Below are 27,062 nucleotides of genomic sequence, written 5' to 3' on the forward strand. Positions count from 1 at the left end.
TGTAAACCTGAGCCAGCCCTAACTGTAAACCTGAGCCAGCCCTAACTCATTACCTCTCAACACTCAAAACATCCCACATATGAATATATATTTGTATGTTGTTAGTATTCATTGACTAAAACCCACATACATCAGACATAAAACTCTACGTCTTTCAAAATGTACACTTTATTGTCAACAACGTAGAAAAGCAGAAGTCTGTATTTACAACACTACTATGGCCTTCTCATCTCACCATCTTTGGTTTCACTGTTGACCTGTTTATTTGAAAAGGAACAAAAGGCATGAGGACTAGGTGCTTAAAGTGTTGATCGCAACCATCCCACAATATGATTCCGCCGCTGTCATGCTGTGTGGGGAGGTGCTCTACATTGGTAACTTCTACAGTTAAACAAAAAGTAAGAGAATGGAATGTCATCCGTTTGCTTCACTTTGGCAAGACAAACAAAAGATCAACTGGTGCGTGGTTCCTTCAAGTTAACGTTTAGTGTTTTATGATCAGCCAACATTATCTGCATCTGAAGCTCATGACAAAGTCAACTTAAAATACTGTAATTGGTACTTTTCTTCCAGTCTACAAACAGTTCCACGTGTCCATCCTTAAATTACAAGGAAGTTGCTGCCAGATGACGACTCAAATATGTTATGAGTCTGGCTATTGGTGACAGTATATATTCAGGGTGGAAAATGGTTATTTATCAGAACAACTTGAGTCATTATGAATGTATTCAGCAAGTTTACATGATGTGAACTGAGCTATAAATGTTACCAATGAACCGATGTTCTTCCACTGTCTTAACCCTTTGTCCTTGGCGGGTCATTGGGGTGTTGCATTGTGGGATGTATTGATTAATTGATTGACAGAGAGCCACCATCTGATCTGCCAATCATAACCACCGTCTTCAGTATGAGTTATCCTTCACATCACTGAGCTAAAAATGACAAAATAATAATAACACAGCAGAGAATAAGCACAGATACTGTATAACCTTATTCACGTTCATGTAACTCCCAAACCTTTCCAACACTTGATGCTGCAGCATCGCCATCCAGGGAGGGAGCACACAGAATATAAATACATCAAAAACACAACAACAGATTTCAGACCTGGCATTAAGTAAAGCTCATCAAAAATTAAAGCATGAACAAAAAAATGGTACAGGAACTATAGAGGTGAAGACATGAAGATAACAATGTAGTGTATTCAACTAAATCAGCTGAAACTATTAAAAGAAAGCAAAAAGCAAAAAACATGTTTGCATTTCGTACATTTTGTTTCACCTCTCTGAGGACGTCTTGCCTTTTCAGATAAAACTATTTGCAACATAAAGGAATTCAAAAAGGTCTCTCTTGAGATGGAGAAAAGGTGGTCAGAAATGACATAAGTTACATAAACAACTAATCAGTGGTTGTGTGTGTCATAATGCTTCATTTGAAGGTGTCTTATTTACAGCTACACAAATGAAATTTAAGATTGATACCATTTTGTTTTGGTCACAGTTAAAATAAACTGCACATATGTATAGAAATCATTCATATTACATCAACATATGTAGGAGTCTTTGTGTAGATGAACTAGACAGACAGGGCTCGGAGGGTAAGAGATGTTTCAGCAGGTTAAACAGCAGTCAGCTGTTGTTTTCTCTGAGCACAGCCAAACAAAGGCTTTTCACACACAGCGCACAAAACGTAAAAAGAAACAATAAAAAGAAACATTGGCATGCTCAGCGAGGGCAGACACATCGTAATTTGTTATACAAAAAGTGTACAAGGGATTTACATTCTTTGAAGAAATTCAGGAACGAACAAGCAAACAAAAAATCCTAAAGGAAGAACTAAGCGGTAAAAAAACCACCACACAGCCTGAGAGCTCAGAACAAAAGATCACAGGGAGCATTGAGCAGGAACCAGGAACACAATGAAACAGTAACAGTGCGGTGGGACAGCAGGCAGTGGGCAGGACTTGGTGGAAGATTACACTGAGTGTTGCTGCTGCTGTGGAGCCTGATGGAGCGTGTCAGCAACCAACTGGGAGTCTGTATTTTTGATGTTGCATGGCTGCTTCTTCCCCACTAAGACATACAGAGAAATACAGTCATCATCTCAATCATGTAAGATTCAAACACATACAAGAGAAACACCTGTACACAAATACAAATCACATTATCTTAAAGGATAATTCCAGTTTATTACAACATAGATCTTATTTCATTAGTTCATGGCCATCAGTCCTATTAAGTATGGCAACCAAGTATGGAACACAGCAACAAAGTCAGACGTGGCAAACCTTCCAGGGGTCAGATGTACTGTATAAACCAACAGTGAACACACCAGCTGGTGCTGCAGCTAGAAACAGGCTAACTACATGCTGATGACTAACAGGTATGACCTTTACTGAAAATCACCGCTCAGCTTCAATCACTGATGTTAAAAACCACAAACAAGCCAGAAATCTAGGTGTAGTTATGGATTCAGACCTCAACCTGAACAGCCTCATCAGGACAATTACATAATCAGCCTCCTATCACCTGAAGAATATATCAAGGATTAAAGGACTTATGTCTCAACAGGTAAAACTTGTCCATGCATTTATCTTCAGCAGACTGGACTACTGTAACGGTGTGTTTACAGGTCTCTGTAAAAAGTCCGTCAGAAAGCTGCAGCTGATTCGGAACGCTGCAGCTCAAGTCCTCACTAAGACCAGGAGGGTGGATCACATCACTCCAGTTCTGAGGTCTTTGCACTGGCTTCCTGTCCAGCAAAGAATTGACTTTAAAATCCTGCTGTTGGTTTATAAAGCACTGAATGGTTTAGGGCCAAAACACATCTCTGATCTGCTGCTACCTTATGAACCATCCCGACCCCTTAGGTCGTCTGGGACCGGTCTACTTTCTGTTCCCAGAGTCAGAACTAAACATGGAGAAGCAGCGTTCAGTTGTTCTGCTCCACATATCTGGAACAAAGTCTCAGAAAGCTGCAGGTCTGCTGAGACCCTCAGCTCCTTTAAATCCAGACTGAAGACTTTTCTGTTTGCTGCTGCCTTTAATTGAACCACATTCAAGGATATTAATACATTTCTGCATTTTACTACTGTATTTTATTTCTTACACTGCTTTCTGTTTTAATGACTGTTTTTAATGTTTCAATGAATGTTCTTATTTGTTTTTAAATCTCCTTTTGCCTTATGTTTTGATGCTTTTAATGGTTTCATGTGAAGCACTTTGAATTACCTTGTTGTTAAAATGTGCTATAAATAAACTTGCCTTGCCTTTACTATGTTCATCAACTTAGTTAACGTGTTAGCATGCTAATTAATTAGTGGTCATAAACAAAAGTATTGAACAATCAGAGGACAGAGGATTGTACAGTTGTTGGGCTGACTCTATACTAATGAAGTGGAAGTGAGTACTGAGAGGAATAAGGACCAAACCTACGGAAACCTACAAATATAAGACGCATGTTGTAATAAACTGAAATGTAACTTGAGATACTGAGATGTACATGTATGTCAACATTCAAATTAAAGCTGAACTGAAATGTAACTTGAGAACTTTTGTTACAGATTGTCTTACCTGTCATCCCATGTAGCGCAGCCTGAGTGCCTTTAAACAGTGTGATTATTCTCCTCCAGTTTCTTGCTCTCCTCAGATGTTCCCACCTCCTTCTCACCAGTTTTCCAGCTTCCTTGTCTGTGTTGGAAACAGAATTACAAATGCGTGAAGCACTATGCTACAGAATAACCTTGTCACCCTGCTCCAGATGTCAGGCCACAGCACACTCTCTTCAGCATCCACCCATCACATGCTTACTTCTCCTCCCTCTGCTACGTGATCACTTCTTCCACATAATGTGATCCCTTTAGGGCGTGTTTGTTCAATCTACTGTGAGACTGTGGCTGTAAACCTTGCCCAACTTCCTTATGATTATTATTCTAAATTCACCGACCAGAGAACAATTTCAGGTTTTTCACATGTTCAACTGTGTGTTTCTATACCTTGCATTCTTCATGTAGAGCCAGTAGATGAGTCCCAGCAAGCCAGCAGCTATGAGGAGCCCTGCCACCACTCCCACGATGAGCTTAGCCTGGTCCTCTGACTCCTCCGGAGAGCCTGACAACAGACAGCACCACTGCTTCAGCACCATTTCATAGAGCTGTCCTCTAGTTTATACTGAAGCAACAAAGTGACACTTCATCAGCCAACACTTCACTGCTTCGTCTTGTGTTTATAGTTGGACGACGTCTTCTCGTTGTTACTATAGCGACATGAAACCACACAGAGTAAAGTTCTGTTTACATTCTGGGAATCATGAGCAGCACATGACGACATGTTGGATATTGTGGAGGAGGTGGTGTGTTCCTTTATAGAACAGGAGAGGTTCATCAGTATGTCATCACATTTAGCAAACACTCCTGACTGACTCAGCGTCACGTTCTCAGCTGGTTCAGGGCAGCTGTGCTATCAATGTGTCATGTGTGGACCAGTCACTGTTGTGCCTACTTTCTATGTAGTCACAGTATCATTAAGATATACAGAGACTTGTTCTGTTGACTGGAATTAAAGAGGCGATGGGAGACTGTGTGCCACTACCGATCACTAGAGAACATGATTACTCATCTAACACTTTAAAATGAACCATATGTATCTACAGCAGCCATGCTGAGCTATTGACGTTTACCAAATGTACAGATGTTTTATTACCAGAAGACCATATAATGTACTTTAAATACTAAATGCTTTGACTGAATATTATCCATGTGTATGTAGTTCAGTGGCACATTGATAGGTCGTCATTTAACACAACTATGCACAGTCCTTTAATCATCAGACGCTCTTTATAATCTGATGCTAGTCCTCTGCAGGAGTTGGCCCGTTTGAAGAAGAATAATGAAGATGGGAAAGCTGAGGCGAGGGTACATGTGAAGAATGAATGAGGCTCAGTTTATACATGAAGAGAGAGAGCTGAGTGTTGGAGAACACTTTAGTGAACTTTGCCATGATAGTAGGTTTGATCAAGACAGCAGCTTGATATTTCTTGTTAAACAGAGAAGTCTAGAAAGGGCAAAAGAACTCAAAATCTTACCTTCTTCCTTCTTCTCCTCCTTACAAACTGAAATCAAACATAAATACATTAGAACTCATAAAAATAAAAGGCAAATAAAACAACCAAACAAAATTGTGCACTGATCAAACATGAGTAAGGCCTGCTCAGTTATTCTCTGAGAGTGCCTTTCAACAAGCAAACTGTAAGTTGGAAAGAAGAAAGCATCAATACACTCTGCTGTCAGAGCATGTTCCAGGCAGAGGCTGTTAAACTGCAGGGAGACAAGGCGAGAAGGGTTAGCACCCCGACAAACAGGGAACGCAGCCGAAGACGGTGAAGGAGGAGAGACAAGAGAAAGACCATTACCACAGACAGCAATACGCAGAGAATGAATGCATGAAATGATAGCGACGCAGCATTTAGCCTTTCCTTAAATAATCCCCTTTGTTTTGTTGTATTCCAGTACCCAGAGTAACCATCATTTAAATGTTCCACGTAAGGGTTAGGGTAGACTCAGCAAATAACTGATGTTGATAATATTATATTTCATATTCATCATATTTACTGTATATGAATTGCAGAAAATAGAACAAGTGATCTCAAAGAAAGGAGAAAAGATATTCTGTAACAGTGTCTTCTGCATCATCCCCCCCCTGCTTCACATGGAACAATACATCCATCCTGAATGCTCCCTGATGTGATTTCTTTGGTCTACTTTATAATGACAAAAAGAAAATGGACTCATGTAGGCTAAGGTATCCATTGGATACGATTAAGATGTAGTCTAAGTACATTTATATGTTGTCATGCCAACGTGGAATGCAGAAGAAGGAAAGAATCCCAGTATTACAAGACTTCAAACATATTCCTTTCTTCATGTAGTCGTGTGATGAACACAGAAATGAATACTCTATGTTGACAGCATTGTAGTGCTGTTCAACCACAACACTGCTCTGATGGGAGATGAAAATGACAGAATGCTGCTGACCACAGTTTAGTTTTTACTGCTGACGTGTTCCACCAGGGATGGACTGAGTCTTGGGTTAAACATGAGGTTCTATGTGTCAATAACTTTCATACCTCATATGTCTAATATCCAGATAGTACTAGTTAACTTTCTGTTTCCCAGAACGTTGTTCTTAAACCTCATGCTTTCCTGCCAGTTGTACAAAAATTCGATACTTCCAATTCGATCCATAGATATCTTAGCGGTATATTTATAAAAGCCCTCATATAAACTTTATTCTTATGGTTTAGATTCAAGATGAAGATAAGAGAGCTCTCACATGAGCAACTTCAATTGCTCTTAACTGTGGCTTGTTCAGATGTTGTCCTGTTTCATGCAACGCTTTATTGCAGTGTTATAAAAAAGCAGTCATTAATAAAATCACAAGTGTCAGGTCACACTGGCAGTATCACAATCATCGAGTCACCAGCAGTTTGTTTCCTACTGAGCACAGCTGCAGAAAATGTGTATGTCAACCAGATTACTGGCTGAGGAGAGCTGGCACATTTCTGTGATCTCATGCTTTACATCAGAGAGTGCAGCTTTACTTTATATTTGACTAATGTATCTCTCTCTATTTACAAGCAATGCTGCCTAATTAGCCGGATTAGCCCATTGCATTAACTCAAAACAACAAAAGGCAGTACCACAGCGAAGCATGTGAAAATACATGATTTGTCTCTTCACTGCTGTATGACGTCAGTGTACCACTACACAGAAGTATCACTGAGTAAAGCCAACTAACCAAACTGTCGACACGCGTTAACTTACCGGAGGAAACATTGATGGTCATGATATCTTCTCCCAGCTTGTTGCTGACGCTGCAGGTGACTGTCAGGTTCACCTTGGGGATCACAGAGATCTTATGGGTGGCCTTGCCGTTGGTGTAGGAGCTCTCCTCCTGGAGGCACAGCAAAAAACAAAAACACAGGCTTCAAACATCTCACAGCATTCCTCCATTCTACAGGATATTATGTAGACAGTGTGTTGCTCGACAGGGGTGAAACAGTGGGACGGTGGGAAGACACATACTGGGAGGAAAATACTGCAAATGCAGACATCAGACCGGAGCGCTGGAGAGCAGTGAATGCCAAGCTGCAAACTTATTCTGAATGGAGAGGGAAACACTTCCTCACCAACAAAGCTGAACCAACAGAGACATGTTGCCTCGCTGTTAGAGCGCTACCTGCTCACGACGAGGCCTGACCAGAACATCTCGATAAGTACGAAGTTCTGAGGCTGAACCCACACGGTGAGGAGAGCTTGTCTCAGCGAGTTATTCACACTCAGCTCCAGCTGCTGCCTGTCAGAGAGGTAGCTCTCGAGTACAATCCATAGCGGCTGCTAAAACACTTCTGCACTAACACAGCCTCAATGAAACAACACTGTACTTTCATGATGGAGCAACGGTGGAAAAGAGGGAAAGCTCAACAGGAGCTCTCTTTAGGGACAGGATCCTCAGAGAACACTGCACTGTTTGCTGTTATCAACAGCGATGCTGCTGTTGTGTTCACCTTGTGAGTCGTCATGGCAAAAAAACAACCACAGAGGAGGTTTGGAGTACTTTGCCACGTGTTTATTAGACTTCATGAAGATGAAGTCACGAAACTTTACAGGTGTGAGATCAAAATGAAGTTTAAAGATGGGTGTTAGGGGGTAAGATGTGGGGAAGGGGCCATTACATTAACACTGCAGGCCCGATTTGGCATGGAGGCTGTTGTGATCCCATTACAAGATGCTGCTGCTTTTTTCTCCACTGAAGAAACTAAACACACACACACACACACACACTTACATCTGTACTATTGACGCTCCATTGGAAGTTGGGTTCTGGTACTCCCTCAGCCTCGCAGGTCAAAACCTTGGAATTGGCATCATCAGCGAGGTGTTTGGTTAGACTGGTGATCACAGGCTTTCCTGATGCAATACATAACAACATGTTATGACCCCCAGCATTTGCCAAAAAACATGTGAAAACAGGAGAAAGCAGGCCTCCGTGGACGTTTTCAACAAGGAGAGAAGATGGTGCAACTAATGTTCCATTCATTTTAGCCAGCAGAGGAAACCAGTGTGACTATGACAGACACACTCTCACTCACCTTCTACAACCAGTTCAAAGCTCTGATGTCGCGTGAGGCCAGTCATGGAAAGCTCACATACGTAGAGTCCTGCATCAGCATAGGTCAACCTGTTAAACAGCGGCTCCTTCAGGGCCTTTCCATTCTGAAAGCAAAACAAAACATCTGCAACTGTCATTTTCACTTATCCAGCCGACCAAGCACAGCCTGCAAATGTATGAACACAAGATGTCAGTTCCATCTGTTCATTTCATCTATCTCCTATACCCACTTCTCCTGTTCAGAGCCACATGACTTTTTATTTCAGTGGAAATAAAGCAAATCAACAGCTTTTTCTCGTCGTATTTTAAGATAGACTTAATTGACTGCTAATGCTGCTACTCTACTTTTGGTTTCAGATGAGCCTTTGTACAATAGTTTGCTGTTGAGAACACAGGCCCCGATCACACCGTGACGCGTCACAGCAGGCGCACAGAAATGCCGCTTGCAAAAGCGCAGCTTTTTACGCCGCTCTACATATGGACTTTAAAACGCTGTTTAAAAGCAGTCAAAAACAGCGTTTTTTTGTCACAATAGTGAGCCCTCCTCCTTCTGTTCTGCACAGCCAGTAAGCCCAACGCTTCTGTAACCAATCAGCCAAGAGTAAAGCCAGACCACAGCAGTGCAAGTGCTGCAAGTGTCTGCCGCTGTTGGATGTGATCTGTGATGTCTTTGTAAATTGCACAGTATTCAAAGAAATAAATTGTAATTTGCCTGATATTACAACAAGTTACAATCTTTTGATTGTAATAATCTAACTGTACACTGTTCTTGTTAGAGTTATAAGATATGATAGTGTCTTATAACTCTTATAATAGTAGTGACTTTTACTATTCTAACGTTTTTTACTCTAGTAACCTTTTTTTTTACGTTTTAATGGATGTATTAAATATTAGCGTGTCTTAACAATTCCTATTTTTCAAATGTAAATACAGTGTAAATACAATTTGAATACTATATCCATGTTAAAACTGAAATGAAATACCTCGGGTCTAATGTCTAGGACTATTCTAAACATCACATCCTAACAATGCTTGCACAACTTGCACTGTTTGGTCTGGCTTTACTCTTGATTCATTGGTTACAGGAACTTTGGGCTTGCCCGTTATGCAAAACAGAAGGAGGGACTCATTTTCATAAACCATCATATATAAAAAATGTCGTTTTTGACTGCTTTTAAATAGCATATAAAGCAATGTCTAAAAAGTCCATCTGTAGAGCGGCGTAAAAAGTGTATTTTTTATACAAAGCGTGTGAAAAGAGGCGTTTAATGGTACTTTCGGCTTTCCATACCCACAAAACGTGGCACAAGTACTGCAGGAAAGCAATTGTGATCGGCTACAAAATCTATCAGCCCTTCTTTAAATGCAGTGTTATGTGTTTAGGGTGAGCTCTCTTTCAGAAACAGTGTAGAATAAATGGATTTACACAACCATCCAGCTCCTCATTTACCAGCTCTGCATCACTTCTTTCCCATCTCCCAAACTCTGGCACCATTACCTTTGTCCATGAAACTTTAGCTTCACCCGAGGTGCTCTTCTCCATCGTCACGGACAAGGTGTCTCCTACGGCCTTCACAATCTTTCCAGTGGGAGTCAGACTCAGGTCCATGTCTGAGAAAACAAGACAGGAAGAGGATGGTTGTGTTGAGTCCTATTGGTTAGCTGCCTCTTATCGCAGGCTAAAGTCACAAGGTCTACTTTCAGACCATATCACACACATCTGACAAAAACACAGTTTACCAAAATCGAATAGATCAAACTACATTTATTTCGCTGATCCCTGTCACACAGGGACCTGGTTTAACCTGATCCGGATCACACGGGAACCTGGATTAACCTGATCCGGATCACACGGGAACCTGGATTAACCTGATCCGGATCACCAGGGAACCTGGTTTAACCTGATTCAGATCACACGGGAACCTGGTTTAACCTGATCCAGATTGCACGGGAACCTGGTTTAACCTGATTCAGATCACACGGGAACCTGGTTTAACCTGATTCGGATCACACGGGAACCTGGTTTAACCTGATCCGGATCACACGGGAACCTGGTTTAACCTGCTCCGGATCACACGGCAACCTGGTTTAACCTGATCCAGATCACACGGGAACCTGGTTTAACCTGATTCAGATCACACGGGAACCTGGTTTAACCTGATTCAGATCACACGGGAGCCTGGATTAACCTGATCCAGATCACCAGGGAACCTGGTTTAACCTGATCCAGATCACCAGGGAACCTGGATTAACCTGATCCGGATCACACGGGAACCTGGTTTAACCTGATCCGGATCACACGGGAACCTGGTTTAACCTGATTCAGATCACACGGGAACCTGGTTTAACCTGATCCAGATCACACGGGAACCTGGTTTAACCTGCTCCGGATCACACGGGAACCTGGTTTAACCTGCTCCGGATCACACGGCAACCTGGTTTAACCTGATCCAGATCACACGGGAACCTGGTTTAACCCGATTCAGATCACACGGGAACCTGGATTAACCTGATCCAGATCACCAGGGAACCTGGTTTAACCTGATTCAGATCACCAGGGAACCTGGTTTAACCTGATTCAGATCACACGGGAACCTGGTTTAACCTGATCCAGATCACATGGGAACCTGGTTTAACCTGCTCCGGATCACACAAGAACCTGGTTTAACCTGATCCAGATCACCAGGGAACCTGGTTTAACCTGATCCAGATCACACGGGAACCTGGTTTAACCTGCTCCGGATCACAAAAGAACCTGGTTTAACCTGATCCAGAAAACTAGCATACTGTATGTAGAAAAAAATCATGTGATACTAAGAGGTGGTAAATGTTTAGCTTCTAGCTGCCAGAGGACATTTATGTTGCTGCCAGCCAGCTGCACGCACGCACGCACGCACGCACACACGCACACACGCACACACGCACACACACACACACACACAGAGAGCCACTGTAATCGTTCTTCAGTCACAAACCCAGTGTATAGCTTCTTTGTTAAAGATGTGTGAAATGCACTGAAGCTGCAATATGGGACCAGGAGGAGGGACTTATTCTTCATTACAATGATGGGGCCCATTTGAAGTGAAGGCTAGAAACATATACATGGGAAGAAGGGAATAATTACTTGAGGGGTGCTGGTGGATGGTTGGAGGGAAAAACAGCTTTTTAGTTGCCCACCCAAACACTTTTGCTCACTCTATGTCAGAAATGTCAAATGAGTTCTCCTCCTTCCAGCCTGGCACTCACTGATCTGCCTCCCTGCCAGGCTGGGCTAAATTTGATTACCATTACCCTGATACCATGACTCTATTTACAGTGAATAAGAGCGCCTTGTTATTTATAGGAAGGAAATACCTTCATTGAATCAATGAGGGGCCGGAGTGGCTCAGTGGGTAGAACAAGTTGTTTAATCAAATTTCATTTATGTATATGCTGATTGTAATACAAGTGTAAGAGTGTGGGGGAGCATTGGAGGAGCAGCCGTGGCTCCAGGCAAAGCCAAAGCGAGGACGACTGTTGGAGGTTTTTGTCTTGTCCCTTATTGTGGTACAATATGCTAAGCTCTGCATATATCACGAGTACTCACAGCTAACGACGATACTTTGGGAGGCCTCCATTTTCTCGTTGTCAACCAGAGAGCATTTGTATTCACCCCCGGCCTTTCTGCTGATGGCGGCCAAAGTGTAGGTGTCCGAATTTTCCACCAGCATTTTCTGGCCCTGGTGGAGAGAGAAGAGCAGGAGGAGGGAGAGGAGAGAGGCACTGTTAGCTTATGTCATTCTGCTATAATATCAGGAAATGACAAAGAAAGGAAGACAGAAGACAGGAGGAAGATCTCTTGTAGAGATCCACTTCATAAATTGAAATGAATTACTCTTAACTAAGTCAAATCAATAAGGCGTAGAGGGCTTTTAAAAACAACTATAGCAAGTACAACACTAGAAATTGAACCATCATTACCAAATTCTTGAAGTTTGAGCTCCGACTGACCTTGATGTGGAAGTAAAAGGAGCTGGGTGGAGGGTTGCCATCAGCGTGACACTTCAGCGTCACGTTATCTCCTTCTACAATGGGTCCCTTGGACATTGTTTGGAGGCTCACCTTCTCTGATGGATCTGAGGGGTTCAGAGGGCAATTGAGGGAAAAGAGAAGAAGCATGCATATCACAGCTTCACAGACAATAAAAAAAATCACTTTCACACTGGATCAATTCAACCTTCAAGCAGCACAGATACATACAACAATCAAATAATCTTCCATCACATTTCAAGGTGACCCTCTCAGTCCTCTGATCAGCCAAGTGTGGAGACCACCCAGGTTCTGAACAGTAGGGTCGATGCATAAATGCCTTAAACTTGCATTCTTTCTTATAGCCAGCAGGGGCTAGCTCCACAGAACCATTCTGTGGAGCTTTTGCTGTATGCTTGGGGTCGTTGTCTTGCTGGAGAATAAATCTTCTCCCAAGTCGTAGTTCTCTTGCAGACTGAGTCAGATTATCCTCCAGGATTTGGCGATATCTTTCTGCATTCATGTCCCCCTCTACCTTTACAAGCCTTCCAGGGCCTGCTGCTGAGAAGCATCCCCAGAGCATGATGCTGCCACCACCATGCTTCACGGTGGAGATGGTGTGTTTGTGGTGATGTGCAGTGTTTGGTGTTCCCTAAACATAGCGTCTAGTCTGATGGCCAAAAACGCCAATGTTTGTCTCATCAGACCAAAGAACCTTCTTCCAGTTGACCTTGGAGTCTCCCACAATGCCTTTGGGTGAATTCTTTCTACAGTGTCTTTCTCTTTGCCAGGGTCCCATACAGCTTCGACTGGTGAAGAACCCGGGCAACAGTTGCTGTATGTACAGTCTCTCCCATCTGAGTCACTGAAGCTTTGAACTCCTTCAGAGTGGTCCTAGGTGTCTTGGTGGCCTCCCTCATCAGTCCTCTTCTTGCCCGGTCACTCAGTTTGTGAGGACGGCCAGCTCTAGGAGATTTAAACTACATTACAGTCATTTAGCAGACGCTTTTATCCAAAGCAACTTACAATTCAGAGTCTATCACATTTCTACACCGTAGGCACAGCTACGGGAGCAATTTTGGGGTTAAGTGTCTTGCTCAAGGACACATCGACATGCGACTAGGGGAGCCGGAGCCGGGGTTCGAACCGCCGACCCTCTGATTGAAAGACAGCCCTGCTTAGCCACTTAGCCACAATCAACCCAACTAGTCCCATCCTCCTTCCATGTCTTAATGATGGACTGAACTGAACTCTGTGGGATGTCCAGTGAGGTGGAAATCTTTTTGTAGCCATCTCCTGACTTGTACTTCTCAATGATCTTTTCTCTGTGTTGCTTGGAGTGTTCTTTTGTCTTCATGTTGCAATTGTAGCAGGAATACTGATGAACCAGAGACTGGACCTCCCAGACACAGGTGTTTTTATACTACAATCACTTGACACACATCAACTGCACTCAGGTCATCTCCATTTCACTACTTGTGACACTGCTGGCATCAACTAGCTGGACTTCTGTTGAATTAGGTCAGTCACTTTAAAGGGGGTGAATATTTATGCAAACACGTATTTTACACTATATATTTTTAATTTATTGACATTAGTTTGTAAAAATCTGTTTTCACATTGACATGAAAGAAGCTTTATTTGCAAATTCTTGACAAAAAAGCCAAATTATTCTGATCATGATTTCATGTATAAAAGCAACAAAATGGGAAAACATCCAAGGGGGGTGAATACTTATGCAAGGCACTGTACATTATACAGTGTTATACAGAGTTATAGAGTGACTTTGACCTTCGGCCACTAAAATCCGTTCATCCTTGAATCCAGGTGGATGATTGTGCTAAATTTGAAGAAATTTCTTCAGGCGTTCCTGAAATATGGTGTTCATGAGAGGGGTACTGACGGAAACAGACCCAAAAACACAATTTAAAATGACTATACCTCTGGCCCCGGCTGTCGCTGAGGCATAACGAAAGTCATTCTAATGGTGCTATTGTTCTAAGGCAGATTCATACTGTATCTTCACTAAACATCTCACAGGTGGACTAGCAGGTTCCTCCTCTATAAAACTGATTTGGCTAATCAGAGCAGTTTGCAGCATTAAAACAGGAATGTCACCACTCACAGCAGTTCCCACATCTGAATTAAGGGAGCTGCTATCGTCAGCCTATGAGAGGATTTCATTCTGTTCATTCAATTTAACAAATTAAACTCAGACTTTAGCTGCATTAATCAGAAAGAAGCTTGAGGAGCATTTTTCTTGGTTGGTGTGTTTTGTTTGTGAATAATTTACAGGGAAGTGTATCTGATGCATTTTACATTTGTCCATTTCAGACATTCAGCTCTTGACAGTGAGTGTGCTCGAATCGTCATAGTCTTCCTCAAGAGCATGCTAACATTCATGGGAATGTTAGCATGCTCTTGAGGAAGACTATGACAATGTCCATACACAACTTGATAAGACTGCTATTAATAGGATGGTTGTAGCCACTTCTTCAACAAATAATACATTAAGGAGGTGTTGGAAGTGTTTATCTTTTACTGAACTTGGAATATTGGTTGAAGAAACAGTTTGGAACTGCAAGCTTGTCCTCATCCTGCACGAGAAAGGCTTATGGGAGGAAATATTACTTATATTTCATGGGTCAATGTGGGAATTTTTTTGGTTAAAACTTTAAAGTCATTTATTTGACTTGATTGTTGCAGTTAATATTTGTTTTAATATAACAGGCCAACTTCCATAAATACATCTTTTCATTGGTATTTTAATTTGTTATACTATATTGATCCCGTTAAGGGGGAAATTTGTCTCTGCCTGTATATATAGGGCGCAGTGGGCTGCCAATGACAGGTGCACAGGGAGCCGTTAGGGCAGTGATTTTCAACCGCTGTGCCGCCGCACACAAGTGTGCCGTGAGAGATCGTCAGGTGTGCCGTGGGAAAATGTCCAATTTCATTTAATGAGTCCAATAAAATATTATTTAGTTGTTGCAAATACTTTGCCATTGTTGAGCACCTGCAGCTTCAGGGACGGGGACGTGTGATCACAGACATGTGTGATGCAGTAAAGGTCTCCACCGCTGTGTTCCCGACTGCGCATTTTGATCATAAACTGGGCGCACTTGGCACGGAGTTCACTTGGCGATTTGCCAACTTTGCAGCTCAGAAATGTAAATCTGAACTGCTCAGCAATCCGTTTGCAGTTGAGGTGGAAAGAGCACCTGTGGAGCTGATAGACCTCCAGTGTAATGACACTCAAGGCAAAGTGTGACTCTGAGGGCGCTGCACAGTTTACAAGCTTCACCCCGAAACGATGCCTTAACTCCGCCTACATGCTGCTCAAACGCTCTGCATGTTTGGAAGCACATACCAGTGTGAGCAGCTGTTCTCTGTGATGAAGATGAACACAAACCCACACAGGAGTCTCACTGATGCACACCTTCACTCCATCTTGAGGGTTTCCACAGAACCTAACCCAGATATTAATGAACTGGCAGCCAAGAAAAGATGCCAAACATCTGGCTCTGGTACGTATGCATAAAATAATGTAGCCTACCTAAACATGTATTCTTTTTGCACTTTGTCCAATATCCCTTCTATCCTGTTTATTAAATGGTGACTCTATTTGGCCCTCAACGTAGTCACAATTTCTTATTTTGTCCCTCTCTGGGATTGAGTTTGACACCCCTGCATATATGCTGTATTATGCTAAAAGGTGTCATTTTGTAACGTTTGTGGTTGTTGGTGTGCCGCGGGATCTTTTTAATGTAAAAAATGTGCCGCGGCTCAGAAAAGGTTGAAAAACACTGCGTTAGGGGTTCAGTGTCTTGCTCAGGGACACTTCGACACGTGACACGTTCCAGTCAAGGATCGAAACCCTCTTAACCCAGTGAGCCACGGTCTTTTCTTTTCTGTGTCTGTCTGTAGTGACTGTTGGTATAAATCGTCATTCCCTCCAGTGCAGTGGTGCTGCTTCTCTTCCATTTCAATTGCACAGAACCGTGGTGCAGTCCTTTATTACATATAGACAAACCCAGCTAAAAGTGCTGTAAAGCCTTAATAAGCATCCCCCTATTGTCAGATCATTAAACAAGTATCACTCTACCACAGATAAAACACTGAATCCTCTTGACAACCTTTTGCATGTCGGCAGGTAAAACAGGCACAGGGTGTTTTCCACTTACAGTGAATGGGAAAGGGCTCCAGCTCTGTCTCCTGACTGCTCAGCTTATGTGAAGACACACAGGCGAAGACTGAGACAGCGTCCTCCTTCGAAGCGGCATACTGGAGGGTGGACGAGGTGGTGGACAGGCCTGTGGCTGGATCCACCTTCATGCTTGGGTTGATCACAACGGCTGCAGAGGAAGGGAGGGAACGTCAGATGACAAACACACAGCATATAGTGATTGGCTGAATGCTGTAAGCATAGCGTTCAGCCAACAAAGTTGGCAAACTTCTTTGGTTCTTTGGTTTAGCAGCAAAACCAGATTTGTTGTATTAAACCAGTCCAGATGATTTAAAGTTAGCAATCACAGAAAAGTGTTGAAGTTGCCTTTTAAGAACACTTCTATGATTGTCTTTACTTTCAGGCACTTACTCGCCAAACGTCCACATAATGTCTGTCCAATACAAATGTAAACAGTCATATTATTGCATCCTTCAGTGACAAGTAAACAAAAGTGAATTACATATTTTTCTATTGTCTTAAATATCATACACTATGATTTCATTTTCACTCTCCTGTCACTGTACAAGAACCCAGGGGGATCTCTGTATGACAGCATCTAGTGGGACTGTTGGAAGGTTTCTTTGTGCGTCATTGTTACCTTTCCCATCGGCTACCAACAGCTTTCCATTCTTTTTCCATGTGATCGTAGCTGCAGGGTTTGCATCCGCCGCAACACAAGTTCCCACCTGAGCAAAACGAGAAAACAAAGTCTTACTCACTAGATGCTTTTATTGCTATTGTTATTATTATTATTATTGCTATTGAATTGAAAATGTTAAGAATCAGATACAATAATTGAAAGTGTCATTTGATTTAATCTGGTTTCCTCCACTGTCAGTTTGGAAGTGCAGAAGTTTGCTATTTATTAACTGAACAATATAAAACGGTTTGTTTTATGCCTTTAACCTGAATAGATTCTAATGCTACAATCTCACACAAGAATTCATCAACACAACATTATCTATGTGGATGGTAGTGCAAATATTACTATTTCACCGATGAGAAGAATGATTATGTGCTCAAAATACCTGCTATTAGCAGCTTCACTCTAAAACCCATTTCAGTGAAGCTCTAGAATTGTATAATGTAGCGCCTGCTTTCCAACATTAGCAGGAGGAATTTGGACGGAGGCCAGGAAAGACAAACAACTTTCTCATTTAGGAATGAACTTGTTTTTGTGTCTCACTATCTCGTTGCTGCATCTTCAGGATTGAAGGTCAGCAACGGTAGCAGAGATATGCTGCGTGTGAACTTGCCGATGAGTGAGTCATAGGAACATTCCTTCTCCCTATCCTGTACTACGGCCTGTACGTGAGTCACCACAGACATGTCTCCGAGTCTACTTTCAGGAAATTCAACAGTCAAACAGTATAGTAGAAGTACTTACAGCATCTCAAAAGGGTTTTCCATAAAAGGTTCAATTACCTTGTTAGAAATTCTTCAAATTAAATCTACCCCTTCTCCCTCATTGAAATATCCAGAATCTATGAATATCCATATTGCATATGCAATATTAAACTGCAATATTGAACTGCTCGACATAAAGTTTGTTCTACTTCACTTTAAAGTCCATTTTTAGTGTATGTGTGCCAGAGACTTCAAGTTTCCACATCACACTTGTGTAAGCTGCATATTGGATGTCATAAATCCTGCTGGTACGAATGTGTTAAACTGAGATCATAGAGAAACAGAGAAATGAGGGATCAATAAGGAACACGTTTTTGACTCTCACCCTCACCTAAGACATCTGGCTGCCTCTTATGGATTCAGAACTCCATGTAATGTTCTCTATTCTATGTTTTATTGTCCAATATTTTGTCCATCTTTTCAACCAGCTTGTGGCAATTTTTGAAAATGTATTGAGAACCATTTTAATTCTAGAGATAAGGTAGCATTTAATTCATCTTGTTCCCAAATGCATTGTTGCACAGTATAACCAGTCTTCTGCTGTTGGCCACTAAGTACAGCAGCTCCACATGAGAGGCCCAAAGATCCACCAGGAGCAACACTGAAGCCATTTATTTTCATCAGAACAGATGATACAGTTCTTCATCCTAACGATGATGGTCAAGAAAAAAAGAAAGAAGAAACCAACACCGGTTGTAAGAGAATCAGATCCACAAATTAGTTCCATGGGTATAACAAAGCAGTGATACTATTGAACTCGTGGTGGCTGAATGATAAACGGTGGAACATGTTCTTATCTGCACTGTGTCAACATCTCATCAGGACTGCTGTCAGTAACATAGTACTGTAGTAAACACGTTTCTCACCGGGTTTGATACCTCCCCTCAGAGACATGAAAGCTTTACTCAACTTGACTCGACTACAGATAAACATGCTGACTGGCAGAGCTACAGCTTCACAGCTGATTTTTGGTTAAGCTTTGAGTAGGGACGGGACGATATAGGATTTTATCACAATAAAAAACATTCACAATAAGTTGATGGAAGTAAATTTCCGTTATAGGGGTTAATCTCAAACAAAGTCACACAATGTTACTATTTTGTATATATTTATTTATCCTATATTTATGCAGAGGGACTTTATTTCTTCAAGTTGTATTAACTGTGCTGTTTTATATTGCCTGTGTATTTCAGCCAGTTCTGTCTTTCTCATCAACCTCTGTGTAGACGGCGACTATTTTACATTAATTAACAAACCTCTGTTCGTGAAACCTTTTGGTTGTTGTGAAGAAAGCCCAGACCAGAGGTCACACCTCAATTAATCAAAGGCCTTTCCATTTCTAAAACAGACCTGTATTGAGCCTGTGCAAATCCACTTCTACAGAGTTGCAAGTTGAGTTTCTAGACCCAACTCGCTCCCTGGACTGAAAACGAATACACATCTTGGGTACAGATACATTCAATCACCTTGTCCTTCCTGAGAAGCTTAGCCCAACCCACAACTTTTCTTTAACTGTAATTTCCTGTAACCCTGTATATAATCATGGCCAGAACTCTCTCTGGTGAGAGAGAATTCTACTCCTTTGTTGTGAACTTCTGTCTCCACTGCGAAAGTGAATAAAACTCATCTGAACCAGTCACAGAATTGGACCTGAAAGAAACTTTTCTTCAACAGGAGCTTATGATTGTCTGTTTTTCACTAAACAGGACTTTCACAAAAAGATGTGTCCTCTGTGGTGCAATAAAAATTAAAGTTGCAAGCAGTGATGTACGGGCCCTCACACCTTCCCGCGTCTCGCGGGTACTGTCAGGACAGATGCGACTGCGAATGTCTTCGACCATCAGACAACGCGTCCCAGAGTGAAACGTGTTTCTTCCGCGAGGACTGTGTGACGCTGGAAATTATGTAGCGTTATTCCAGCAGTTCCTGTATCCAATATGTGGCGCTAGAGAACACACATGCATTATGTTGCTCTATATCAAGTGCAGACCACATCATGTAAATATCATATAAATCGGATTCTGTTTGTCACATAACGCTGTCTTCCTGTTGCCAGTAGGTGGTGCTATGAGGGAAAATTGGCTTGTAGACATCCTCAGGCCATGACTGTTATCAAGTATGGCAAGTTTGGGACATATTTGAGCAAGTCCAGTCGAGTTATATCAGCTTGTTGTTTAACGGTGAAACACGTAAAATGGCCGCTACGCCATTCCATCAAACGTAAAGCTTTGAGTAACCTTTAATTGCAACGGTCTTTAGATTATACTGACCAAATTTGAAGTGGATCTGACAAAGTCCCTAGGAGGAGTTCGTTAAAGTATAGCGACTACAAATTAAGGGGAAATTAACACAAAAATCGAAATGGCCGACTTCCTGTGAATTTTAGAGCATTGTCCCAAGAGACTTTTTTTATGTCTCCATGTGGCCATGTGTCCCCAAGTGGATACATGTGCCTACTAAATTTCATACATGTAGGTCAAACATAGCGCTGGGGCTGCATTTTTGAATATTTGTAGGGGCGCTGTCAGGCAATTTAAAAACGGTCAAGCCAAAAAGCTATATGAAATATTTATTTCCATCACCTATGACACCTGTGCAAATTTCCAAGGCTTGCTGAGCAACCTAAGCCATAAAAATCAGCTTCCTTTTTCATGGCGAATGGCGCATTGCCACGGCAATAGCGTTTAACGTCAACTCACAATATTCATGATGAAGCATCATCAATGTCTTTAGGCTTACCATACCAAATTTGAGACTGATCTGGGTAACTTCCTAGGAGGAGTACATCAAAGTATAAAATTTGTCATTTCCTTTTGCCAGTAGGTGGTGCTATGACTTTGTGAAAATGTTGGCATGGAAATGTGCTCAGGCCTGGAGATGCACAAGACATTTGAGGCAGATTGAATAAAGTATCTTGTAGTTACAACAACTTCCTCTTTCATGGCGAAGGGCCCGAAATGGGCTAGAAATGGCAGAAGACCATTTTAGCAACTTTTCATCATTAATGTCTTTAGATCATCCTGACCAAATTTGAAGTTGATCGCATTAATTGTGGGAGGAGTTCGTTAAAGTCCAAAAGGTGAAAAATGGCGAAAAAGCCAAAAATTGCCAATGTTGTTCAGAATAATAATAGTAATTCCTACACTTTTAATAGGGTCCTCGCGGCCCGCCGTTGTCGGTGCTCGGGCCCTAAACATAGCTTTTCATAACAAAATGTATGATGAAGTGATTCTAGAATGTTTTTGTGTCATTTTAAGAGTTTTAAGCATATTTTGATTATGGGGATAATATCATGAATTGCAATTATTTTGGCCAAGATAATAGTGACATGCTAATGAAATGAGTATATGGCCCCATGCCTAGCTTTGAGCTAACCCTACAAATGAACATCAGCATTTCCATTTCCACAATAGCAATAAATAAGGTTAACTAAAATATATTTTGTAAAGAGGTACTATATCTCCATTCTGAATATCGGAATAATAATGCTTTTTTAGCTTGGGTCTTTTCAGCTGAGAAAAGATCACTGAGAAGTTGAAAATGCCAGTAGGTGCAGCGCAACTTAAATATACTGTATAAATCTAGTGCACGGTGGTGCTCTATTGTTCCCTGCTGGTACATTATGATCATTATTTAATGTAAAGCAGGACAAGTCAGGAGCGTATTACACCTTTACGAGAGAAGTGTGTGTGTGAAAGTATTTGCATGCACTGTGGCTTTTGTTGGCGGCCGCAGAAGTGCAGGAGACCATCTTTACAAAGGCTTAAATTCAACAGTGTCAGTTGTGATGGGCATTCTTTATTTCAACAAAATGCAATCACTTGAGACATTGTTGTAACTACACCAGGGATAGTTTAAATCAAGGCTTTATTTTCCTCTGGACACACAAGTAGAATAATCACAGTGAAAAGGTGGCAGGATCTCATGGTCGGGAACAGAAGGCTGAGTGAATTACCGGGGCAGAGGAAAGGCGGAGTAGTCCAAAACAGGCAGGGTCGGTAACGGAGAATCAGTCCAAGGGTATACGCTGGAAGGTCTTGCATGGAAGCGGAGAACGATCTGGCAGTGATGTGTGTGTGACTGGGGTTTAAATAGTGGATGCAGTAGAGTGAGCAGGTGAGAGTGATGAGCTGATGAGGTGGGTGTGGCTGGCAGGTGCACTGAATAAACTGATTAGGTGAGTGAGAGGTGGAAAAAACTGGATAATCGTGGCAGAGCTGTGACAATTGTACTGTATGGTCTGATCTAACAGGCCAGGCGGGAGAATGTAATGCTATTCAACTTGACCACAGGAGGAAAATAGATGAATGTGCTGTCTGAGTCAGATAACAAAAAATCCCCCGACAACCATTCATCGTCGGATAGTCTACAGAGCTTTTAACATACTGTAAGTCCAGGAGGAGAGCTCTGTTTAAATGAATTACCTTCAGGCGACACAGGCTCCCATCCAAGTACAACGTGTAGCTCCTCTCTCCCACCCAGATCAACCAGGCGATAACACTGACTTCATGCAATAACCATCACATTCAAAGGAAAAAGAAAACCTCCACCTACACCATCCCGTGCTCATTAAACTTTTTCAAGTGTTGTGTATGCTAGTGTCACAATGCACACTTTACTTACTTACAGCACTCCTTATACTAACCCATATAGGCTCTTAACATGTACTTAACATGTGTCACACTCTGCCTTTACTAACCTAGTTTAACCCACTAAGAAAGAACATCATTCACAGACGTACGCTCACAGTTGCTCTGTCACTTTCACTCTATAGCTTGGCACAAGCACTACGACGGAGAAGCTGTCGAATGCAGGCAAACCACAAAGCAAGTTTGGCAAAGCAAGTTTGGTCCCAATGTGGGCTTTGTAATATTTCTCTATGTAGATTCTTAATGTAAAATAGTCGCAAACCACAAAGCTACCACATATCACATAAGAGAGATACACACACACACACACACACACAAGCAGTTTTCACTGTTAACGATAGCTGCGAGCCGCTGGTTGAGACCCGATGAGAGGCAACCAAAATGCTCCCAATCTTGTATATAGCATCTTAAACCTAATCGTTAGCACTTCACTTTAAACCCCTCAGTTTAGTATTTAAATCAGTATATGAGCCTGTCACGATCAGGCTTTGTCTTGTGTGTTCTGTGTGTTTCTTTCAGTAGCTCCTCACTCTACCTGTCAGCCACTCCCTCAGCACCAGTCCAACTCCCTTCACCTGTCCCTGATCAGTAATCAAGCACTCCGTCATCAGCACAACTCTCCTCACCTGTTCAAGTCTCCTTATAAACCCCTGTCTCTCAGTCACTCACTGCCAGGTCATTGCTTATGTTCATGTCTACCCGCCAGTGTTTGCTCGTCCTGTTTCCCCGTCTGCCTGCCCTGCCTCGTTTCCCACTGGATTTTCCCCCTCGTCTCTTGTCTTGTGCTTGGACTCCCTGTTGTGTTGGTAATTATTCCTTTTGTGTTTAATAAAACGTCTGCTTCACGCTACTCTGCCTGGTCTGCGTTTGAGTCCTCCACCATGAGCCTGGTGACAGAGCCTGTAATAAATGGTTTTATAACACAGTATAATGTAGCGGTAAGAATATGTAAATGTATTTGTCATTAACCAACCCTCCTTTTGAGCAACATTTGTTAAAGATAATCTATGACAACATAGTAAAAAAGTTGTAATAATATGAAATGTCTTCTTAAAGGAAATTGTAATTGTTGACAGACACTGTACATTAATAAACACTTTAAGCATAACGGCTACATTACAGTGTTAAAACCATGGATTAAAAGTTGATATACTTTATTATAAATGCTAAATAGGAAAGATTAAAATATTGCCACTCAGTCGAAAAGGTTAAGACGTGTCATATCTTTAAATTGTTCATTTGAACAGATTAATTGTCGTCCAGGTATTAAGAAACAACACATGACTGGTATTATTTACCTGAAAATGACCTGGAGGGTTAACTAACTGTAAATGAATCCTTGAGAAACTGGTCCAGTATCTGCTATATAGCGTCTGACATTGACTCTTGAAATCAGCAGCATGAAATCAGCAGCCCGTGTATTTTTTATACTTCTGTATAAAAAATACACGGGCTTAATTGTGTGTTCAAATGAAAATGCAACCTCGGCTGATCCATGGCTGAGACAGTTCAGGCTTGCTGCATTCTCCACCACTCAACATGACACTTTCCTCTAATTTGTAATTCCACTTGAGTATGAAGTAGCTGTGCCCTCCATCCCTCCTGCAAGTTATCAAAACTGAAATCCCTCTCTTCCACTCCCACTTTTCTTTCTTACCCTACGTCTCTCCTTGGCTCTCTCCCCTCACCACAAAATGCTCAAAGCTGTTCAACAGAAGCAGATTTCTTGGGTGGGAATACCGATGAGGCAGCAGCACTCACTTGATCCATAATAAATGTGCATATGTGGTGGAGTAAATGTGCACTGCTTGCTAGAGAGAGAGAGAGAGAGAGGAGGCAGATGACTACTGTAAACGTGCTGCTTTTCAAAAGTAGTCTCTCTTTTTTTTCCAAAAGATACTTATATCAGTGTGTGTGTGTGCATGTGTGTTCAGGGAATGAAAATAAACAGCAAAAAAAGAGAAATTCTTGCAAGAGTAAGTGTTTAACAATGAATTTAGTAAGATTTAGAAACATGTGTTCTTAAAGCACACATTTGTGCGTGCTGTCATAGTCTGAAATGTGTAGCGGTTGTGCTACACATTTCCAATGTTGTCCAACAAAAGTATTAGAGGTAATTAGAGTTCAGTCATCTTATACTACAGCATTGCTCTGACTGCAGCTGAATCATAAATCTCATATCAACTACTCTTCCAGACTTCCTCCAAGGCCTCAGGCTGCTTGGACTGCATGTTATCCAACATGTCAGACTCCTGCATGTCCCTGCAGACCACAATGGCAACTCATTCAATACTCAGCGGGTTTTCGCATCACATTCTGAGCGGTGTTCACTCAATATTTACAGTCAGCCCATAACACTACAGATGAAAACATACCACGGCCTACACACTTGAATTCAGGACAGCTTCGCACTTCCACGGCACGGAGCATTAAAATGTAAAGGCTGTAGTGAATCTTACCGTTGTTGCCTTGTCCTTCTGCAGTACTTCAGTCTTGTCCATAATCTGGACTGAAGACGGTTTCTCTGCAAACAAAAGGAGACAATCATGCTTGGGAATCACAAAGATTGGCTCAGGGAGGTTTTTTTATAACGTCGTTTGGATGTCCTTCATACTATCAATAACTTCTAAATGTATCTACAGTACTGAGGGGAACAGTGAGTACAAACATGTAACTGTCAACATTCAGCACCTGGCTAGTAGAAAGCCTGGTTCATCTAAATACTCTGGCTGCAAATGTATTGCATTATTATGAATCATGCTGTAGGACATCATTTCAACTTGTCCTATGTTAACTACCACCTAACCCTCTCTCTAAGGCCTATTGAGCCTTTCCCGCTTGGGTTAGCAAAGCCCATTAGCAGGTGATACATGGCCGGTCTTTGAAATTCCAAAACTGTATTTTCTAATGCACAGGGAGGAACCAAAGTGACAAACCCACAGTAGACAACATTGAGTTTTAATGCAATTAAAACCAAGCTGCTTGTTAAGAAACTGCCTCAATATCCCTCCATGCATATTTGAATACACTTGACAAATGTAGTTGTTTTTGGCTAATAAGTCAGTACTGTGGATTTTCTGTTTACATCAGTGACTTCTTGGTAATTACACCAAAATAGCTTGTAACATGACATTATTCACAAAATGTGCATGTGCAATCTGCATGAATCTATTTATTTGAAAAAGACTTAATATATACACAAGATCCTTTTGCAGAATAACCATTCTAGCACTCAGAAGTGTAAATGCATTTCTGCAATACAATGCTTCAAAATGTGATCTATCAATGTAATATATATGCAGGTCGCTATGATAATATTGTGACAATTTGAGTGTTTCTTTTATATATATTTTTCATGAGAAAAATCTCCTTAACAGCGTAGAATTGGCTCATTCGCAGGGTTTCACTTTTGAGCTCATGGAGATGATGAATAAGTGATACTGCTGCAGTCTTCACATTCATCTGACAGCAGTCAATTCAGATCCATGCAGTGTTGGAGTGTAACAGAAATGTCACAGGTTGGACCTCATCAGACTGCCATCGTGACTGTTAAGTAATTGAACCCTCAGATGGGACCAATGTGTAAAATTGCCAGAACATTTATGTAACAAGGTGCATGTTGAAAAAAATGCAAAGAAACATTAGGCTCCAATAAGAATAAGACCTTCAGAAACACTGCAGACACACATGCTTAAAAGCTAACTTCAGATAAAATCATCAATGAAGTTGTAGGATAGACATTGTTTTTGTGTTTCGTGTCAATATTGAGCTTACTGTAAACGGCGACAGAGACCGGGTACTCCATGAGGTTGGAGCCGGACACCACCATGCAGGTGAAGGTCTTTTGGTCTTTGAGCGAGGCCTTGGTGATGAGCAGGCTGAACTTGTCATCGATGCTGACCCTCTCGGCGTAATCGTCAGTGGCCTGAACCGTGGCTTGGTCATTGCGGGCCTGTTTGATCAACAGATCGCCCGCAGTGTCGTCATTGTTCTCCTAAAGAGACAGAGAGGACAGACACATTCGGTGATTTTGTAAATCTGAACATCACAGTTCCTCATTCCTCAATTACAATTTAGGATACATTACCCAACATTACCCTACATGTAACTAGTGTCAATCAGCAGACCTCCAAAGAACATCTAACTGATTTAATTAAAAGCTGTAACCATGGAAACTGCCAAGTCACATTGTCTCTTCAATAATTAGCAGATTCAGCATCACAGATCTCATTGTTACTGTTTAATCACATAAACAGTAACAGTTATTTCTTTGTTGTAACAATGCTTCTTGGCAATAAATCATATATACCGTTGGAAAGCCTGTTTATTTCCCTTTTAAATGGAGCCACATTTGTCAGGAACTGTGGGATGAGCAGCAGATGAGCAGTATGTGGGTTGCACCCCTGTATATAGGGAGCAGTGGGCTGCCCTGGGAAGCGCCAGCAGTTAGGGGTCTCAGTGTCTTATTCAGGGAAACTTCGACACAGGACACGTAGCAGCCAAGTATCGAACCGCCGACCTTGCGGTTACCGGACGACCCTCTCTACCCAATGAGCCACGGTCAACCTCTTCCACACCTTAGCTCAAGTCATCCCTTGTAGT

The 27,062-nt window shown here is 41.8% G+C and overlaps 1 protein-coding gene across 2 annotated transcripts in view; it reads right to left on the minus strand.

Moving 5' to 3' along the window:
* Positions 1–149: 149 nt before the first annotated feature.
* LOC116399954 (CD166 antigen homolog) overlaps positions 150–27,062 on the minus strand; it is a 98,187-nt gene continuing 71,274 nt past the window's right edge. Inside the window, exons 3-16 of one of the 2 annotated variants that reach the window (XM_031877468.1) lie at positions 26,235–26,454; positions 24,920–24,984; positions 17,003–17,090; positions 16,361–16,531; positions 12,159–12,283; positions 11,755–11,887; positions 9,667–9,779; positions 8,149–8,272; positions 7,845–7,966; positions 6,821–6,950; positions 5,083–5,109; positions 3,995–4,109; positions 3,573–3,689; positions 150–2,072 (exon numbers count right to left, since the gene is read on the minus strand). In XM_031877468.1, the coding sequence (XP_031733328.1) occupies positions 3,605–3,689; positions 3,995–4,109; positions 5,083–5,109; positions 6,821–6,950; positions 7,845–7,966; positions 8,149–8,272; positions 9,667–9,779; positions 11,755–11,887; positions 12,159–12,283; positions 16,361–16,531; positions 17,003–17,090; positions 24,920–24,984; positions 26,235–26,454 (1,518 nt within the window). In that variant the 3' untranslated portion in view covers positions 150–2,072; positions 3,573–3,604. The remainder of the gene's footprint in view (positions 2,073–3,572; positions 3,690–3,994; positions 4,110–5,082; positions 5,110–6,820; positions 6,951–7,844; positions 7,967–8,148; positions 8,273–9,666; positions 9,780–11,754; positions 11,888–12,158; positions 12,284–16,360; positions 16,532–17,002; positions 17,091–24,919; positions 24,985–26,234; positions 26,455–27,062) is intronic. The other variant, XM_031877469.1, reaches the window with a different exon arrangement.

This window comes from Anarrhichthys ocellatus, unplaced genomic scaffold (assembly GCF_004355925.1).
Source record: "Anarrhichthys ocellatus isolate YVR2014 unplaced genomic scaffold, GSC_Weel_1.0 scaffold138, whole genome shotgun sequence".
Lineage (NCBI taxonomy): Eukaryota > Metazoa > Chordata > Actinopteri > Perciformes > Anarhichadidae > Anarrhichthys > Anarrhichthys ocellatus.